The sequence below is a fragment of the Protopterus annectens genome, chromosome 10.part0 (assembly GCF_019279795.1).
Source record: "Protopterus annectens isolate FY-2018-M chromosome 10.part0, PAN1.0, whole genome shotgun sequence".
NCBI classification, from domain to species: domain Eukaryota; kingdom Metazoa; phylum Chordata; order Ceratodontiformes; family Protopteridae; genus Protopterus; species Protopterus annectens.
In genome coordinates this window covers 1,822,245,673-1,822,267,826 of record NC_056744.1, presented here as the reverse complement: position 1 = coordinate 1,822,267,826, position 22,154 = coordinate 1,822,245,673, and the positions used below count along the sequence as shown (strand labels likewise).

General features: G+C 42.5%; 1 protein-coding gene across 1 annotated transcript in view; it reads right to left on the bottom strand.

Annotated features, from left to right (window-relative positions):
• Positions 1–9,928: 9,928 nt before the first annotated feature.
• THOC6 (THO complex 6) overlaps positions 9,929–22,154 on the bottom strand; it is a gene marked incomplete in the record, with an annotated part of 295,129 nt that continues 282,903 nt past the window's right edge. The window contains 1 exon segment of the mRNA XM_044086675.1: positions 9,929–10,147. Within this exon segment, the coding sequence (XP_043942610.1) occupies positions 10,064–10,147 (84 nt within the window).

Sequence of the window (22,154 nt, the reverse complement as noted above, 5' to 3'; positions counted from 1 at the left end):
CATGTTCCTGCCATATACCTTAGACTGTCCTTCCCAGATAATGCCCCCCACCCTATCTGGGAAGCGTCAGTGGTCACTGTAGCAAAAGGTTGTTGAGGAATAAAGGGTCTCCCGATGGTCACATGGTTGGACTGGATCTACCACCGTAGGTCCTTTTTGCATGACTCTGTTATTCTGATCAGATGGGACATCGGGAGTTCTTGAAGCGACCATTGGGAGAACAGGAGCCATTGAAGGATTCTCATGTGCATTCTGGCGAGAAGAGTTAGTGTTATGGTCGAAGCCATTGTCCCTTGGAGTTTCAGAACTACTTTTGGCTTTACCTTGCCCTTGGAAAGAGGGTGAAGTATTTGCTGCCTGTTGGCTGAAATTCTGTTGGCTGGAAGACATGCCATCATGGAAACAGTGTTTAGGTTTGTGCTATGAAGGTAATATGCTGACAGGGCAACAAGGCAGATTTCTGTAAGTTGACTGTTACACCTAACTGAGCACAAATTTCCAAAGTCACATCCCTGGCTTGCTGGAGGAGATAGTGTTGGCAGTTAAAAGCCAGTTGTCCAGATACGAAAACACTTGGAATCCCAGACGTCTCAAGTGAGCCGTGAACACTCTGGGGGCTGTAGTGAGACCAAAGGGCAGAGCTCGGAACTGATAGGCTCCCAGCCAGAAGCGTAAGTGGCTTCGTGATGATCTGTCCGTTTTTATGTGGTAGTATGCATCTTGGAGGTCTGTTGAGCACATCTAATCGCCTTTCCCTAAGAAGGGAAGTATTGACTGCAGGGTCACCATTCGGAACTTTGACTTTTTGACAGATTCATTTAACTTGCTGAGATCCAATATAGGTCTCCAGTCTCCTCTTCTTTTTGGCACCAAAACGAATCTTGAGTAAGTTCCGAATCCTGTTTGGTCTGCAGGGACTTCTTGGATGACTTTTGTCCAGCAACTTTTGGATTTCTATACTTCCTTGCTCCCTTAGATTGGGTGGAACATCCGGATTGTTCTGATTTGTGGGACAGGGTGGCAAAAGGGGAATGGAATATCCTCTGGATATCATGCTTTGTACCCATTTGTCTCTTGTGATAGCTTGCCAGGCTTCTGGGTATAAAGGCAAACATCCCCCGACTCCCTTCAGAATAGAGCAGGTGGGCCTCCTTTCAGGAGCGCTGATAGGAACGTCCACAAAAGGAATCACAATCACCCTGGTTTTGCGAACCCCCTCTGCCTCTATGACGTCTACCACTGTTACCTACCCCTCTGCCCCTGGGGAAGGATTCACCTCATGCATCTTGGAAAGCTCCCTGGGATCCTTTGAACCACATTTCCCACTCTTCTGACCTTTAGGGTAAAGTCTTGAAGGTACAGAAAAACGTACTCCAATGGCAGACATAGTTTTCCCTTCCTGCTCGCATCTGGTGAGTGTCTTTTACTTTGGGTCCAAAGAGTGAGGAACCATCAAAGGGGGCATTAGTAAAGGTAGACGGACTTAAAGGGCTCCACAAAATTGCACAAGTGCATCCAGGAGTGTCTCCTCAAGGAAACTCCTGAACCTGCTGCCCTGCTCGCTCCATCCTCTGCATAAGATATCAGTCTCATGGAGGAGTTGACGATAGAATTTAAGGTAGATAGCTGGGAGGAGACTTTCTCATTCACCCCTGCAGCTACTGTACCTTGTAGACTATCTCCTAGCTCTTTCAGGAGATCTCTTTGTAGCCTTGTAAAGTGAGTGAGGTAGTTCAGCGATCAGAGTGTAAAAGTTGCTGATGAAAATACATGCTTCCCTTATCTGTCCATCGTTCATGATTCTTTGGTGGATGAACAGATGAGGATATCTCAGAAAGTTCCTTCTTGTTGGCTGCCGCCACCACCATAGCATCTACCTTGTACACCCTTTGTGAGAAAATCTTTTCCGGTAGGGGTTGACAAAAACTTGTTTGGCCTGTGAAGCACTAGCAACTTAGTGTCAGTTGACTCCCATGCCTTTCGACTGACCAAGTCCATTAGTTCATCAAAAGGCGGAGACACCCAGGAGGCTGAAGGTTGAGATCCAAAGACCTTCAGGTACACTGACTCCTCATCAGAAGGGGTGATGGTTTTCCAGCCGCCTCTCTGCTTAAGGATCTCCAGGATATCTGTAAATGAGATAACAGAGGACGACTGTGGGGACCCTTCTGACTCCTCGAGGTCAGTATCTGAGGTGACAGACTCAGCAGGGGAGTCTATATGCTTCCTCTTGCAAGTTCTCTTCCAAGGGGGCTCCTCAGAAGGGTATTCTGGGGAGGCCTCGGAAAAGAGGGGTTCACCCACTGGGGGATCCTGAGGCTCTGGATCTCTGCTGAACTGTGGATGGGGTGGTGCTGAGACAGTAGCCGGTGCCTTGGTGTACGAATGCTGGTATCCCTATGTAGAGCTGTAGCGGAGGACAGCACACTCATCAGCTGGAAAGCAGATCCCAACGGTTCCGAGGATGTCCCTGGCTCTGAGGAGACTGAGGACACTCCCAGCTCCAGGAAGATTGGTTCCAAGGCCAATGTGGGAGTCGAGCTCACCCAAGCCCGTTGCACAGAGAGGTAGACTCGGAAACGAAGTTCGGGCCTGAGCACCCCCCCCCAGGGGCAGCCGGAGAACTCCAGCTCCCAGACATTCCTGATGGTACCGATAGAGTTGGAGTAGATGTCGGTTCTGTAATCTCTGAAGGGGGTCTTGGAACTGTCGGTTCTACAGTAAGTGGTACCACACACTCCGGCTCCAAGGGTCCAGCTTGGCTTGGAGGAGGAACAACATTGGATGCAGTAGTCTTGGGAGGCTCCGAGACTTGATGGGTCAGAGCTGAGAACAATTTGGCCAGCGACTTCAGGAGTCTGCGCACCACCCGCTCCACATCATCATTAGATAGGCTCCTAGTGGACCTGGAGGATACAGAAGGACAATGAGATCTCACCAAAATGGGAGATCTCAAAGTAGGGGAGATTGGTGGAATGTCAATGGACTGACTCTGATACCAAGTATCTTGCGGCTCCAAAGAACCAGGCTTGTCAATAATGATGACCTCCATCGGTTCTGAAGGCTGTGGAGCCAAGGAGGCAGATGGTTTAGAAAGCTTTGACAATTTTTCTGGAGGCTCTGACAGAGCCAAAGAGACAGGTGATGGCCTTTTTGCCTTTTGGATGGTTTGTCCTTCTTTGAAGAAGAAGAAGAGGATGAAGAAGAAGCACTCTGCACAGCTTCCTCAAAGGTTGGCTTTGAGAGACCCTTGAGATTTGTTTCTCCTCTCCTGTAACACGCATGCACTAAAGGAGTGATAGAAAGTATAATCCTCCTGTAAATGAATAGCACCTAGACAGTATACCCAAATGACGTTCATCTGTAATTGACATTTTCTGTGTACATTTCTTAAAGTCCAAAGGTTTATGCTCTTTCTCTCTAGTTTTTAGACATGATAGAAGAAAGTTCCCAAAAGGATTACAAAGGCAACTAACTCAGAACACTGATACATAACACTCTAATCTAATAAACACTGCACATCTAAGTGTAAGATAAAATTAAAAAACTAACTCTGACAAAAGGGAGAGCACTAGGACCTCTAACTTAAAAGCACCTAGACACAAAGGAATAACACGCAGACACTAATACTACCAGCCCTCTAACTAAAATGGGCGCTTAGCTCTCTAATTTAAACGAGATAAATGACCAACTAACTAATTGCAAGAGTACACTAAACAACACACCACTACAATAAACCAAGGGATACAATAACACCTGCGAAAAAAACAACGGTCCAACAACAGCAACAAACAGCAGAAAGAGATAAAGTAAGCTACATGCTAAATCTATCCAATTCTACAAAAACGCTATAAATGTAAGAATCCTAAAATTTTAAGCAAAATGAAAAAAGATAAAAACTTAGCCACAGCTAAGAAGAGCACATCCAACCTCGTAAAGCGGCAACCGAGATCTGGAGAGTTGCACCACTGCATCATGTGATGTCTACCTGCCACAAGCCAAGTCTGAGACTTCCAGCAGTGCATTCGGCCGAGTTGGAGCCGAGGATCGGTTCAGAATCCATCCAAGTAAGAATGAAGGCGAGACAGGACAGCATATCATGTATTTGCTAGAAAAAAGCCTTGTAATATTCAATATTCTTTTTCATTTACTTGCTCTCTCTTAAAACTTACCAAATCAATCTAAGGTCTGCCTAAGATCATCTTCATCTGATTTTTTTCTGTATGATTGGTTTTCCACCAGTATATAGTGATGTTAAGATTTTAATAGAATCGAGCTCGAGTAACTACAAAGCTCAGGCCACTAAGATAATTCTCCTTGAACCATGAAGTAATTACTCTTTACTGGTACACCCATTGTTCATTCTTGCATAGGGGAATGACTGGATTAAGGACTGGCAAATTATGGAAAGAACCCAGGAGTCATGGGTGAGCTTTACCCAAATAGGAAGGGACAGGAAAGGCCAAGGGAAAGAAGAACGTGACTGAGAAGAACAGAATAGTCAGACAGCACCTGTTCGGTCAGGAAAAGGATTCTGAATAGGAGGAGTTTGAGTAGCCGTAGCAGGAGGAGCCCTTCTACCACCCTTTTTACCTTTGGGGGAGGGTGAGACTGTCTACAATAAAGGCAGGTTTGTTATGGTAAATCCTTTAAAATTTGGGCACGAGAGAAACAAAAATATGCTTCAACTTCTGTAAGGCATTACCCTTTTCTTGTAGGGACTTAAATAACTCTGCAAAAGCATGGTTATCCACAGCAGCATCCATCAGTTTAGCCTTGCTGTCATTAGGCAAAGGTTGAAGTCTGAGCTGATAACAGCTCCTCAAAACTGAGCCAAAAGCAGCAGCCGTAGATGAAGCATCAGCTGCATTTAATGGAATGGAGAGCAACCTAGGAAAATGTCCTTAGTAAGGAAACAGCAGAGGCCTTCCCTTTAGAATCATAAAGATCTGAAATAGCCTGACAGGCCTGAGATGGAACAGCAAAACATATCTGGTCATACGTTTCTGACAGTTCACAGCTCTAAAGGCCAGGGTAGCAGAAGTATACACTTAGCCTCTCCATGGTTCTGCTGTCATTATCAGAAGGAAGCAACTTAGTAGAAGGCAACAATCTGGAGGGCTTATCAGAGGCAACTAATACAACAGAAGGATCAGCAGAGGGGCACTTATAAATAAACTTGTAGTCATCAGGCAATTTATAAAACTTATCAGGTTTATTGGGAGACGGGGGTTGGGATTCAGGAGACTGAGAAGCTGTGGAAAATGTATCCAGCTAGGCAACAAGAGAATAGCAGAGGACTTAGGAGACTCCATTTACAGAAGCTCAAAGTAACTCTTCTGAACATCAGACACCTGAGCATAGTTCTGTTTGAAGCATTCCATTACACTGGAAACATTGTCACCAAACGAAATCTCCTCAAAAGGATAGTCAGGACTGAGAGACTCTTTTTCCTCAGAACCACAGTCAAGGCGCAAAGGGATCTGCGAGGAATAAGTCTGCTTTTGTTCATCAGAATCTGCCTCATCATCAGAGGAATCCTGCTCCCCATGCCTCTTAAGAGTGGTAGAAGACCAAGGAGGAGTAGGAACAGAAACCCCATGATGAGGCTTTAGAACCATAAGGGCATTAAATAGGCCTTGAGTGAAGTTTTGCCATTCACTCTGAGGATCTTCAGGAGCAGGAGGTGTGTGTTTAGTTTTCTGCTCCTTTTTGAGAGGAATATCAGCCTTAAACATTTTAGGAGCCTCTGATCCCTGATGACACTCTATTATTGTAGTCAGCCCCTCTTCCCTAACTAATATCTGAGGAACACCCCAAGGTCATTCAGTAATTGTCAGCCACAGTTCCCCCTGTACATCTGAGGTGAATGTCTGCATAGCCTCCATGGACATACACGAAATCGGATCTATGCTGGCCTCAAAAGTGGTCGAGTCAGAGGAATCTGACAAGGAAAACCAGACAGTCCTCTGAGCTTTCACTATCCTCAAGAGACATCTGGTAGAGGTGGCACAGATGAAGAATCACAGCTTTCTTGTTTTTTTTTTCTTTGCAGATGGCAGACCCCTTGGCCTGGAAGATCCTTTCACAGTGTCTTTAGCCAACAGTTTAAGTAGTTGGTTTTCTAAGTAAACAGCTGAAGAAGAAAGACTATGCAATGTCTTAGGGATGAAAGCTCGGCAAATCTCACAAGATGTATGGTTGTGAGAAGCACATAAGCAGAACAAAACTGCTTGTGATGATCTTTATGGGGAATATGACTCCCACAATGGCATTTCTCCTTTGTGGATTACATGAAAGCAACAACCAGAACAAGGCAAAACAAAGATAAAAAAAAAGACACTTATCTGAAAGCGGTTTGGTACCAACAGACGAACGAGCATTCAGACCAGTGATCGAAGGTGGCATATGTGTGACGTATGGTGTACCCATTATAACCTAAAGGCATTGGTATACTGGCTGGATGTCAGGTTGCCTTAGGCAAGGGATCCCTATTGTAAATAATACTTTTATGTCTATTTTGTGGATAATTCTCACTGTTTACTATCAGAATTAAACAGTACTGCATACGGTTGTACCACCATATTGTGGTCATGGATGAAAAGGATCAGGTCACTGGCTAGTTTAAGAAATTAAGTAACAATATTTTCAATGTTATCTATTTTTTTTATTAGAAAACTGAACTAGAGAAAACAATTTAAGAACTAAGAAGGCATTAACAAGGGCTGGAAGGGTGCACTGATGTAGACTATGGAACACCGACAGGTAAATATAATGATGCTTTAGTCAGGTGACTGGTATGGCACTGACGGATGATGATGGTAGCAGTGGACGAGACATAACAGAGTAACAGTGACCGTGTACAACAGATCAAGATAGCAAAATAAGGGCTGGGTAGACAAACTGCCGCTGTAGGGCCACTGGGAAACATGGCTGCTGAAATGCTGCTAAAGTTTGGGGAACAGTGACGGGCGATACTGATGTGGAGTCTTAATGGGGCACGGACTTCAGACTGATGAACCTGAAAGGCAGTGATGAAACCAGAACGATGCTAAAAGAGGCATAATGGAACCTTACAAACCACTAGCAGGGGCTGCAAATACTCACTGGGGTGAAGAGTAGGAAATTAGTCAAGCAAAGGTAGTGACGGTCAACTTTTATGACATGGGTGAATGTTGACAGGGGTTTAGACAGCAGTAGCTAATGGTTGTAGGACATGCAGAGACACTGACAGAATAAGGACTCTTGAAGGCATATTGAGGGGTACCCCCCTCCCAAAAAAAGAACCAAACAAAATGGAATATATGGTTGATACATTTGTTACTGGATTTTGTCAGAGGGTCAGTGAGATGTTCTTTGTACCCACGTTGACTGCTTGCATCTTCAGTGCTTTAGCCACAGCAGAGATCTTGGATCTGCCCATCATGGTGGTATGGAAACAGAGCAGTTACTGTGATGTGGTTTTTGTTCAAGGTGGTGACTGCCACATGTATTGGGTGTAGTAACATCTTGTAAACTATGCTGTCCACTACCAGTCATTCTGTACCATGAGTCTGAGTCAGTGCGGTTCTGTAATTTATGTTACAGATAGGAATCTGTTCAGCACTGTGTAGGCCCCCTAGCAATATGTTCCATATAGTACCAGATTTCAATGTACTTGTGCCACATAGTACCAGATTTCAGTGTACTTGTGGAACACTAGGAATAGTAGGATATGGTTTCTTGCCATGTCATGGTTCTGCTCTCAGTCCCCTGGCTGTTGGTTGTAGAGTGAGTATCCTCTGTGCTGCCATGACAATGTTTGTCCCTTTGTAACATGATGGTACCTCAGGTGGTCTACACCTCTGCGAGTCTCTTAACTGCATCTTGTATTTCCATCTGTTTTCTGATGTTTTTCAGTGATGTTTTCCAACATGAATTAACTCTGAGGAGGGTGCAGATGCATCTTAATCTTTAGGAGCAAATGGTCTGAAATTGATAAACTGCAAAATGTCATCCAGGAACTGCTATAACAGCAGACAGTGGCTGGTTTACAACCAGTGCACACATTGTGGGTTACCCAACAAGTCTAAAAGTCCCTGAACACAGAAGGGCTACAAGACATACATCTGTGGAGACACAGAAGTTAGGATAGAGGACTCTACCTCCACAAAAAGGTCAGTCACTAGCGGACTCTCTCTCAGGGCTCAGTGCTGTGGATGCTCCTTTCCGTCATCATCTTTTTTTGAAAGTCAAAACTAACATGAAAGCCCCGTGGTTGACATAGTCTGTGGATGACTGCAATAATTCCCCAAGGGCACTAATGTCCTCTAAGACTTGCTGCAAACTAAAACTTGATGCCAAAGCCATGGTCTAAAACTGAATTTCAAAAAATGTAGAATAGTATCCTTTGGAAAGTCAGCCATCCCACTGACCTTTGACCATCTACTGTTGTAAGCAAATCATTCCATATTGCACAACATCTTGTAGTCAACCCTTATTAGGCCAATCATACAATACTGTCTACATTACGTACCTGACCAGGCATAAGCAACAACTGGAAAATCTACACAGGCCCCTCACAAAAAGAATACAATGTGTTAACAGCATGGAATATGCAGACCTGCCTCAATGGCTTATCTTTATACTTAATTTTCTAATGGCTACTGAGAAGTCATCTGTGGCTGGTTCATAAGGTATAGCCGAATCAAGTACTGATGGACCTGCTGGACATCCACAAGTCTACCACCACTAGAAATACCCGACTGAAAAATCTAAATGCCATTTACAGCATAAATAGAACATGTTGGAGGGACAGGTACGTGTCTCAGAGACCACCCTTACTACAACAAGCTTCCCACACATGTGAAGCAAGAGTTCATCCCTGATCTATTCAAATGCAACCTGGACCACTGGATGGGGAATCTGATATTTACCTCTAGAGTGACACCTACACTCCTGCAGGACAGAGGTAGCTTGTAAATGGTGTACTGCCTAAACCCATCTAGATGCCCCTGGGTAATTTATACTGTCAGTTACAAAACAGAACCGGTGGCTACACTTAAAGAAACGTCCTACAGCCATTAGCCCCGTAATTACACATGGATGTATGAATGAATTCCAAAGTAAAGTCACTGTTTTCTGTGAAGAGCTGCAAGGTATTTGCATTTATTGTCACCTTCTGAGGTCTGTAAGTTTATAGATGGATAGAAACTCAACACCACTGCAGGGTGAATGTGACATCAGCACATCTGAATCAGTATACCTTGTGCTTTGTGAGGGAAGGACTTCAAGAAAATGTTCTGCTTAAAGTTGGAGACATTATGTTCATGCACTTCACACAATTTCCTTAACAGTTATCTTTTTGCAAGGTAGTGCTGCCTTGATTTTGTGCACTTCTCGTGATGTGTGGCGTACATCACTCAAGCGCCTGGGCAGGGGGTCGCTTAATTGCAGAGTGTGCAGTCCCTTGCAGTTCTCAGTCTGTGTCCTTTGTTTTCGGGTTGGCTTCATAATGTACACAGCTGGAGAATAAAAATCAGTGACTTTTTTTCAGGTTTGATACAACTAGTTTAGACAGCATTCAGGACGATGGAAATTCAGGGACTCTCAAGTACAAGAAGTGACTGTATGGCCCTTTGATACGACAGCTGAAGCGTCTCTGCTACTCGAATCTGAAATGTTAAGAGTCCCTTATCCTGTACTGAACTGGTAAATTTGAGGATTTTGATGCCCTCATGAGATAAAAGCACATGTGCGCAGACACACACGGTGGCCATAAAACATCCATACATATTTGGTAAGAGTTCTACCAATTATATATTCGAACAGTCTACACTTCATAATTTCAATGTCATACACATAAAATATATATTAAAATGTGGCAAATTATTTTAACAAAGTTTGGCATTAGTTTCTATAAAAATTGTGGGAAACTAAAGTACACGTCTAGATTTCTTTTTCATTTTATTGCAAAATATGGTTTACGTAGCAAAACAAAAATGCTTTAGACTTCTTTTATACTTTATTCCAAAACCATTAACTTATGCTAAAAGGCACAGGTGCCCAGATTTTTGTCTAGACGTTACTCAAATGAAAGTGAAAAAGCTCTGTACTGGAAGTTAGTGAAGATGTCCACTTTACTGCTGCTTCCTGCTACTGTCAGGACCTACAAACAAAGATAAAAAAACATTAATAACTACACAATGACAGTCCTTCATGATACAATAGTGACAATATAAAAGGTGATCCTCACATTAGCAGCCATGCCCTGTAGCTTCACCTGCACACTGCACAGAGGGTAACAGACTACTGGGCTGTGCCCTCTTGGTTGTGTAGAGGGATAAATCCCAGACAATGACCCAGGACACTTGGGTTCAAATCAGCAGCTCGGTCAACTGACAGGGGGGCAGGGGAGGATGTATGGGACCTATCCAGGGTGGGGACTGGTGGATCTCAGCTGGTGTTACTATTGCTCTGGTGTAGTGTGGACAGCCAGAAGGGAGTGCTCTAAGGCTGCCCAAGCCAGTGATGGTAGAACCTGTCTACGCATGCAAAGGAGCATACATGTGTACATAAGGGTGGATATATGTAGGCACCCCCTCCTGTGACAGAGGTGAGCATGACGCCACCAGGGGGCAGGTTTAGGATGCACACGTGTGTGTGTATATGTATATATGTGTATATATATATATATATATATATCTGTATGTGTGTGTGTCTGTATATAGTATATATATATATTTCTGTGTGTATGTATATCTGTGCGTATATATATATATATATGTATATGCATTTGTGTATGCATGTATGTGTATAATATATATGAATATCTGTATGTATAATATATATATAAATATCTGTGTGCGCGCACGTGCATGTGTGTGTGTGTATATATATATATATATATATATATATATGTGTGTGAGAGAGAAAGTGTGTGAGTATGTATGTGTGTGTATTATATACATATGATATAAAATGCTCTCCTGTCTGAGATGCCAGAAAGAGCATTAACCACCTCTGACACCTGAGGAGTACAACACAAGTTTCCCTGCAAAAGAAACTCCCTGAGATTTTGGAGACCGAGTCCACACCACCAAATTTGTGTGCTACTGGGCAGTCTTAAAGAATGACAGGCTAGGAGATAAAAAAATAAGGGAAAAAAGACACTGCCAGGCTGGTATCCAGAACATGTTGGGTTTGGTGGATACTGTACAAGGGCTTTTCAGCCTTAAAAAACTTCACTTACAGGCAGTACGCAGCACAGAGTGAATATTTAAAATACAGCAGACTGTACACAACACACCAAGCAGCAATACAGTTCGACATTAAACAAACTGTACTCAGAGAGAGAGAGACAGTAATCTGAGCATGTATGTGTATATTATAAAGCAATACAGTTCAACATTAAACAAAATGTACTGACAGAGGGAAAATAATCTGAGCACGTATGTGTATATTATAAAGCAATACAGTTCGACATTAAACAAACTGTACTCAGAGAGAGCGGCAGTAATCTGAGCATGTATGTGTACGTTATAAAGCAATGCAGTTCGACATTAAACAAACTGTACTCAGAGAGAGAGACAGTAATCTGAGCATGTATGTGTATATCATAAAGCAATACAGGTCGACATTAAACAAACTGTACTCAGAGAGAGACAGCAATCTGAGCATATATGTGTATATTATAAAGCAATACAGTTCAACATTAAACAAACTGTACTCACAGAGAGAGAGAGTAATCTGAGCACGTATGTGTATATTATAAAGCAATACAGTTCAACATTAAACAAACTGTACTCAGAGAGATACAGTAATCTGAGCACGTATGTGTATATTATAAAGCAATACAGCTCAACATTAAACAAACTGTACTCAGTGCGAGACTGGAATCTGAGCACATATGTGTATATTATAAAGCAATACAGTTCAACATTAAACAAACTGTACTCACAGAGAGAGAGAGTAATCTGAGCACGTATGTGTATATTATAAAGCAATACAGTTCAACATTAAACAAACTGTACTCACAGAGAGATACAGTAATCTGAGCACGTATGTGTATATTATAAAGCAATACAGCTCAACATTAAACAAACTGTACTCAGTGCGAGACTGGAATCTGAGCACATATGTGTATATTATAAAGCAATACAGTTCAACATTAAACAAACTGTACTCACAGAGAGAGAGAGTAATCTGAGCACGTATGTGTATATTATAAAGCAATACAGTTCAACATTAAACAAACTGTACTCACAGAGAGATACAGTAATCTGAGCACGTATGTGTATATTATAAAGCAATACAGCTCAACATTAAACAAACTGTACTCAGTGCGAGACTGGAATCTGAGCACATATGTGTATATTATAAAGCAATACTGTTCAACATTAAACAAACTGTACTCACAGAGAGACAGTAATCTGAGCACGTATGTGTATATTATATATCTGTCTATATCACTCACCCTCACACGTATGAATGTACAGATTCAGTACTTCCTTTCCACCATTACCACGTAGTACACAAAACACTGCTAAAACCGCAGTCATAAAACTCTTGTTTCTGTTAAACACTTACACAGAGTTTTCTTTAAAGTATCATAGCAGGAAACTCCTAAACACAGAAAATGTAAAAACATTTCAGGAATGAAAAAATGAAAGAAATTCCAATATGACAGTCTAATCTCCGGTTTTGCCTACGCACACAGGTTACAAACTGGTAAAGACAGAACTGGGGCTCCACTGACCTGACACCTCATATAATACACAAAGAACTGTGATGCCACAGTCCTAAGACCACATTTGGTACAGGCGGAACTGGGCGCCACTGTCCTGAGACCATATCTGGTACAGATGGAATTGGGCGCCACTGTCCTAAGACCATATCTGGTACAGATGGAACTAGGTGCCACCGTTTTGAGACCTCACCTGGTACAGACAGAACTGGGGTGCCAGTGTCCTGAGACCTCACCTGGTACAGAGAGAACTGGGACGCCACTGTCCTGCAACCTCACCTGGTACAGACAGAACTGTGTCCCGAGACCTCACATAGTACAGACAGAAATGGGGAGCCACCATCCTGAGACCTCATCTGGTATAGACAGAACTGCGGCGCCGACGTCCTGAGACTTCATCTGGTATAGCTGTGTTAGGAATTTAACTTAACTATAGGTGTGAGTAAATAGACTGCAGTAGTACTGAATTTTGTAATTCCTGCAAGCAGGAACCCAAAGGCAGGCCTAAACACCAGAGTTTTTACTTTCCCACTCCAGGCCCAGCAGACTTCTTCCCTTTCTGGCATCAAGATGTCTGTGGTATAAAAGCATATCTACAGGTCACTCTTTCCTAAGGTAGTTAAAAAGCATCTGGGCTACAAAACACAAATAAACTCTAAATACCTATCCCAGTAACAATGGCTTATGGGGAGGAGCATTTGTGAGTGGGAAAAAAGTAAGGGAGTGAAGTGTAGCCATCTCAAGAGAAGCAAGACAGAGGATATGGGGGGAGGGACACTCGTACTGCTAGAAGGAATTTATTCAAACACCTACAACTAAGGCAAGTTCCCAGCACAGGTGTACTATGTGCTTCATATTTCACTGTTGCAACACTGACTTTTGGGAAGACACCCAGATTCCAAGAAAGAGAAGGTGGCTGGCTAGTTGAAGAAACAGGTGAGACCAGTCCCTGCAGAACAGTTGAGGCAAACCCTTCCCTAGCCTGGATATGGCCACAAAGTTGCAGTGTTTGACAAAAGAATGGACAGATGATCAGGTGACAGCTTTCAAGATGGCCAAGAAAGTATGGTGGCAGCTGTGGCCCTGGTAGAAGGTGATCTTAACCTTTCTTTGTCTACAATTTCTATGATGTATGTAACAGAATTTAATGCAGTTAACCATCCACCTGGAAACAGACTGACAGCTTTACATTCTTTTCCATTTGCAAAGGTTGCAGAGTTGTTCTGACCTAATATATTTAGTCCTTTACAGATAATATCGGAGCTGCCTACACACATCTAGAGAATGCAATATTCTTTCGTCCTTGCTTTTTTTTGGAGAGGGAAAAAAAAGAGCGTCAGGTGGATTTGTCTGGTTTCGGGAAAAGTTTAGTTACTTTGGCATGAAAAGGGGCTTAGTGTGAAGGAAGACTATCCTTGGAATACTGAGAGCTCTTTGCATACGAGTGCTTGGAGTTCTGAAATCTACCTAGCTGGGGTCAAGACTATCGAAAAGGCAAGCTCAGGATAAGACCTTAGTAGTGGTGGAAGCAGCCATCTCATTACAGCAATGAATGTTACTTTTTCCACCTCAAAGGTATGATCCCAAGGTGGTGCAATCTCTTTTGTGTAGTCATTTCAGGAGCAGAACACGTTTTAAAAACGATTTCACTGTCAATTGTGAAAAAAGTGTTGGATGCAAAGGCAACAAGCAGAAACAGATAGGGCATGAATCTTGCTACAAGTGTAGAATAGGCTGGATCTGAAAAGGCCTAAGAGGCAGGCAAGGAACAAAGACACCTGTGCTGTACTTGGGGCCTGCTCTCCATTAATGCATGAGTGGAAGAACTTCCCCAATTAGCTATGCAGGACTTTCCACTGCTGGGTTCCTAGTTTCCCCTAGGATAAGCACATTCTCAGAAAACATGTGCCTGGAAGGGATGAGATCTAAATTAGACACGCAGTCAGCCCTTAGATGGCTCACCTAGAAGCTGACAGTTGGTTTTATGCAGAGGTACTTCATTCTGAAAATTCAATGCTGCTGTGGGTTACAATACGAGTTGTACTGTGTGAACAACAGAAGTACCCCCCCCACCACTGTGGAGTTGATATATATAGTTTAGGGGGTGTGGGGTGAACCCCCACATGGGAGGGTACAAGAGGACTTGCCCTTTGGCAAAAAGATTCTTTTCTACATTTTTTTGAGTTTTTATATTACAATTTTCGATGGCCACCTTTTGAAAAACAAGGAGCCAAATGACTGTGATGTGTTGTCTCATAGGTAAACCATCATACAATGGAGCCATATGACTGAGGTGTAGACTCCTAGGTAAGCCACCTTACAGTGGAGTTAAACAACTGATGTGTAAACTCAGGTAAACCACCTTACAGTGGAGTCAAACGACTGATGTGTAGAGTCATAGGTAAACCATCATACAGTGGAGCCAAACGACTGATGTGTTGTCACATAGGTAAACCATCATACATTGGAGCCAAACAATTGAGGTGTAGAGTCATAGGTAAACCATCATACAGCAGAGTCAAACGACTGTAATGTGTAGACTAGTAGGTAGACCACCTTACAAGGTCTACTCGGGTAGCATAAGGCACTCATCACTAGCTTGGTTGAGCAGGTGGGACGACCAACACCACCTTGACCAAAACGGTGCTATCTGAACCACTACTGGCCTCTCCTCCCAAATTTGCTGTTAATATCCTGAAGATTAATGGGATAGGAGCAAAAGCATATAGGAACAGACCTGCATATGAGATGCAGAAGGGATACATTGCACAGGGATTTTTCTTGGGCATCCTAGTACAGTACCTCCTCAACTGTCTAGCTTTCTACAGAAACAGAGGGATCTGTTTCTGCAACATTCCACTTTGGGACCAGATCCCAAACCACTATTTGTGTCACCCATTCCCTGGGGTCTAGGGTTCTTTTGCTTAAACTGCCTGCCAGGCTAATGTCCTGAGAAGGGATACACTGTGCAATGGTGGTCATCCTTGCTTGTACAGCCACTTCTCACAACAGTTTGTACAGGAGGGGAGAGTGGGACCCCACCCGTTTATATATCACATAACTGGGATATTGTTTGTACTGATCAGGAAGGGAGTGGGACCCCACCTGTTTATATACCACATAACTGGGATATTGTTTGTACTGATCAGGAGAGGAGTGGGACCCCACCTGTTTATATACCACATAACTGGGATATTGTTTGTACTGATCAGGAAGGGAGTGGGACCCCACCTGTTTATATACCACATAACTGGGATATTGTTTGTACTGATCAGGAAGGGAGTGGGACCCCACCTGTTTATATACCACATAACTGGGATATTGTTTGTACTGATCAGGAAGGGAGTGGGACCCCACCTGTTTATATACCACATAACTGGGATATTGTTTGTACTGATCAGGAAGGGAGTGGGACCCCACCTGTTTATATACCACATAACTGGGATATTGCTTGTACTGATCAGGAAGGGAGTGGGACCCCACCTGTTTATATACCACATAACTGGGATATTGTTTGTACTGATCAGGAGAGGAGTGGGACCCCACATGTTTACTTACCATATAACTGGGGTACTGTTTGCACTGATCAGGAGAGGAGTGGGACCCCACATGTTTACTTACCAAATAACTGGGGTACTGTTTATACTGATCCACCTGTTTACGTACCACATAACTAGGGTATTGTTTGTACTGAGCAGGAGGGTCCCTTGCTGCCAAATGTTCTTTTATATTTTTAAACATCTTAATTAAATTACAACTGCCGCAGTGACATAAGCAGACACCCATAAATAGAAAACAAACCATTGCAATACTTCTTATTTTTAAACATATACTCTGTATGAAACCAATCATTCACTTTAACTTTTCATACATCGCTCAATGCCTGCCATCCCTTAAACCTCACTCTTTCCCTGAACATTATTACTCTTCGGGTATCATTTCCACAACGTCCACGTATGTCTATATAAAATGTAACATTAACAGATGCAGACAGACAGCTGTGCCTTCTACTGAAAATGGGAGAAATCCCAGATGGAATTTCCTGGTAAACAGAGAAATAAATAAATGAATGATAAATAATTGGCACCTTCCCTTTTCTTAAGACATCAACCAGTTATTTTACCTTTTTTTTTTTTTTTTTTTTTTGCAATATTCAATATTTCAGTTAGAGTTGGTTTATATTTTGATTTCTACTTTCTAGTAACTGCTTTTTTGGCAGGTGCATTAATCTTAAAAGGCCATAAAATATCTAGGCATTCAGCTCCTGTGTCCCAGCTCAATATAATCATACTATTTGCTCCCTAAACATTCCTGGCAAAGTACCCTTCAATGAGTTTTTAAAATGTGCCAACTCATTACATCCCAGACAAAAAATTCCAACTATCTCCCTTTCTGTCATCACACCTCAAGCACTTGTTTACGTGAGGAAAAGTTTCTGAAGTCTGCTTGGAGTACAAAACACCTAAGCAAACACTTCTAAACAAAAATCATATACCTTGAGTTTGTGGCACACTTGTGAGCCATACAGATATCCTCCTATTGTTCCTTTAGACATTGCCTTTCCAGTCTCTTTTCTAACCTCCATGGATTAATTTCTTGTAGTTAATATGCAGTATTGTATATGGCCTACTAATGCTTAGTTCTTAGAATAGCTTCTGCTACTTTATGAATATAATATTCTGTATGGCTGTTAATATTCTCCTTAAGGACCCCCGGTCAAAACCCTAACCTCTCCTTATTTCTTAAACTACGCCCTTTTTAACATCATCCCTTTCCACTCTGATTTATAATCTTCTGATTGTGTTATGAATACTAACCTTAACTGTGTAGCTGTAATGTATACATTCAAATGAGGCATCTCTAAACCACCTTGTTCTATGGAGACAATTAACTTACCCCACTTAATTAACTCTTGCCCTCTTTCCCTCGCAAATAAATTCCTTCAACTCTTTATTACTACAAATTCTTCTCTGGTTGATAAAAGTATGCCTGACCTGTGTATACAACTAAAAGAACTAACATCTTCACTTCTGTTATCTTACTAAACATATCCATAGTCAACTGCTTCCAGTTTCTTGATGTTAGTATTACATTTTGTATTTTTCCAGATACCCTTGGTTGCCATAACAGAGTGTTGTAAAATACATTCACCTAAATAATTCATCTTGGCATGTCCCCATAAATATGGTTATCGCTGAACCAATTCATGTGTGGGTACTACCACAACAACCTTGCAAACACTTGAAATGGCCTCAAAATGTTCCACAACATGAAAATGTCATTGTCTGTATTTTTACAAGTATAACATGATATTATCTGTAAATAAAGCTAACTTTTCTTGATTACTGTTCCACTTATATCCTTTAATTTAGGAGTCTCTTATTTGCCAATGGCTCCAAATAAAAAGCAAAATACAAAGGGGAAACAGCAAACACCTGCCTTGTTCCTCTGTTCAAACATAACTTGTTGATGATGAACCCTCCCACCTTAATTCTTGCCTTAGGCCCTCAGGTCAATGGACCACAAGTACCAGTATAACTTGAAGTCCATGTGGGTGTAACTGATCCAAGATGAACCTCCTTAGACTATAAGAACAGACGCACTATGGAGCTCTCAGACTGTGTTTCCCAGGATGCTATGAGCTTAGCATTAAGCAGCAGCATTCTACCTTCACCAAGAATGATGCCACAATATTAACAATAACTCTATAGTGCCCTGAAAGAGGTCCAGCTGTACGTTCAGTTCAACACTAGAGATCAGATCTAAATAATGTGTCTCAATCTCACTATGCAAGTTAATTTCAATGGGATCATCTCATGAACAGTTTCAGGAAAAATGTATTTTACCGATAATTTGTTTTTTAATATGGTATGGGGATGCCACTTCATTTCATGAATTTATTAGTTATGTACTTACCATAACTTGGCATCTGTGTTGTCCATTTTCATTCCCTCCTCACAAATGGGTTACAGATCCAACCCGGTTACATTTTCTCAGACTTTGATCCTATTCTCAAGCTCCTCCCTCTACCCACAATGTCCTGTACCATCCCATACTCCCCAAGATCTAGTTTGCTGCCTTACAGGACAGAAGGATAAACGTAAAGAGAGAAGTTCAATGTGGATCCAAAGGATCCCCCTACATAGGATCTTCACAAGTAATTTGGTTGGGGACGGCAGGGCAGGAAGGTGAGGAGGAATGAAAATTGACAACACAGATGCCAAGTTATGTTAAGTACATAACTTATAAATCTGATGTTATTTTCCTTCCTCCTCACAATTGGGTCAGAATTCCCAGCTATGTAACTCCTGGGTGGCTCCAGGAAGGATATGCCGGAGCACTGTTGTCTCCAGAAGCAGGGCTTCCTTTGGTTCAGTGTCTAATTTATAGTCAGTCACAAAGGTATAAGTCTTTGACCAAATGGCTGCATCACAAATGTCATCAAATGAAGCCCTAGAGGAAAAGGCAGAAGATGTGGCCATGAACCTTGTGGAATGGGCTTTAGCGGGACAAGACAATTCCAGACCTTGACCAGAATAAATGAAGGAAATACAACTGGCAATCCATTTGGCCAGGGTAACCTTCGAAACTGCCTGGCCCAAGCATTTTGGAGAAAAGGAGATAAACAACTGGTCGGACTTCCTGTACCATTTTGTTCTGTGAAGGTAGAACAAAGCTGTCTGTGTACATCGAAGAGATGTAGTAAGCATTTGCCTTTATTAGAAAAATTAGGGAAAAAGACCGGCAGGTGGATGATCTGATTAATATTAGTTTCTGTGGCTACTTTGGGCATAAAGGATGGATTTGTACGGAGGGAAACTCTGTCCTTATGAAAAATTATATAAGGTGTTTCAGAAGACAAAACTTGCAATTCAGAAATGCTTTTAGCTGATGTAATAGCTACCAACAGAACTGTTTTCCAGGACAGAAATTTGGTGTCGCATTTATCAGCTGGTTCAAAAGGTTTCTGATAAAGACAATGAAGCACTAACGGGATGGGGGAGAACGGTCCTTGATAGGGGCTCTAAGTAAAAACACTCCTTTCATAAAAGCTTTACAAAGCTTAGAAGCAGATAAAGAGCCCAAATCCATTCAGAATGGAAGTTAGAAATAGCTGCCAACCTGGGTTTTATAGTAAAAAAGAAGTTCCTTTCTTAAAAGAGTAAAGTATGGAAGAGAAGTTTGGAGGGAAGAGAAGCTGAAAAAGGCTGTGTTTTCTTTAGAGGCCCAAACAGCAAATCTTTTCCATTTGCTTCTATAAACTTTTTTGTAGAAGCTTTTTGAGACGCTAGAACATCACGAACAGGAGATGCCTGGACCTTTATATTACTATTGGAATTGGAGAAACCATGCAGTTAGTTTGAGGGTATTGAGGTTGGGGTGACAAATCCCTGATAAGTGAGAGAGGAGGTCTCAGCTGACTTCCAGAATCCATGAAGGATATTTCAGATGAAACCACAGAAAGTGGAACCAAATTTGACAAGGTCAGTAGGGGACAATGAGGATCACGGTCTGCTGGCTTTCTGTAAAAACTCTGGGATCAGTGGTAGAGGAGGGTAAGCATATAGGAGACTGGGGGGAGGCTAGTTGTGAACTACAGCATCCCTCAGTGACTGCTCCAGAGTGGGGAGTCAGAGAGAAAAACATGTTGCACTTGTTGTTGAGGGGAGATGGTTGCAACAAGGTAAAAAAAAAAAAAACAAAAAAAACAATGACTGAAAATCAGCTCCACCACTGACTGAGGGACCACTAGTGAGGGGCCAATATGGACCTGCTGAGTCTGTCTGCAAGAACGTGGGAATTCCTCAGTATATGTGTTGAAAGTAGAAAGTGGTTTGAAAAGATCACCCATTCCCAGACCTTATAGCCTCTCTACAAAGAGGGCAAGAAAGGGTTCCACCTTGTCTGTTGATATACCAGACTATGGACATGCTGTCGGTATGCATAGCAATAGTTCCAGAAGGAAAAATGTCCCGAAAGGATTGCAAGCTTAGAAGAACTGCTGTCATTTCCAGAATGTTGATATGCAGTCTGGTCTCCATTTAAGTCCAAGTGCCTTGGACCATCTTTCCATTGTAGTGCCCCCCCCAACTGGGAAGTGTTTGTGGTCACAGTGGCTGAAGAAGGGGAAGGGGTGAATGGTCTTGCCAAGGTTTAAGTAGTCTGACAGAAGCCACCATTGCAGCTGACGCTCACAAGGAGTCATAAGCTTGATGGGAACAAATAACGGCTGGCAAAGAATAGACCACTGAATAGCCAAGATCCATTGGAGAGTTCACATGAAGAGACTTGCTAGTGAGACCAAGATGATGGAAGCAGACACAGGCCCTAACGTCTGGAGAATCAGCCTTGTCGGAGATGGAAGAGAGAGACTTTTCCATATCTGTGATCTCTAGGAGATTACATGATGTGGTGGTAACAACGTTACCCAATGAGTAGTATTCAGAAGAGACCTAATGAATTCCAAACTTTGCACCAGGGAGATGTTTGACTTGGCTAGGTTTGTTGTGATGCCTAGGAAGTTGAAGACCTGGAAAAGATGATCCATGGCCTGAAGAAGTAGATGGCTTCTTGGTGCAGTAAGAAGACAGTTGTCTAAATACGGAAACACGTGGAATCCCTGCAGTCTCAGGTGAGCTGCTACTACTGCCATACAATTTGGTAAACACCTGGGGGGGGGGGGCTGTGGTGAGACCAAAGGACAAAGCTCTGAATTAATAGTGACTAGTCCCCAGCCTGAACCACAGACTATTTCTGCAGTGCCTGTCCATTTTGATGTGGTAGTCCATGTCCTGAAGGTCTGTAGAACACATCCAATCATCCTTGCGCAGAAGTGGAAGGATGGACTGCACCAAAACCATTCTGTACTTTGCCTTCTTTACAGACAAATTTAGATGACTTGGATCCAAAACTGGTCTCATGTCCTTTTTTTTATTTGGCACCAAAAAGCAACAGGAATAAGTTCTGAATCCCCTCTGTCTGGTTGGGACCTCATGGATGACTCTTTCTGCAGCAATTTTTGGATTTCTAGTGCTGCATACTCTCTTTGATTGGGTGGAACACCGAGAAGTCTTTTTTGGTGTAATGAAAGTGGTAGGGAAATGGGAATATAATAGCCTCTGGATATGATATTTAGCACCCAACAATTTGTTTTAAATTCGGTCCATGCACATAGGTGCAGTGACAATCATCCCCAACTGCCTCCAGAGATGGACAGCCGAGCGGCACTTCAGGAGCACCTATAGGACTTATCGGGGAAAAAGATCCCAGAAGCCCAGATTTTGCAGAACCCCTCTGCATCTAAGGTGGCGTCTGCCATTCAGATCTTCTCCCCTGCCTCAGAAGGAGCAATCCCCACACTGATCAGAAAAGGAGCCCTGTGATTTACAGAACCGTGTCTTCTTACCGGCCCCTGTGGTTCCAAGAAAGT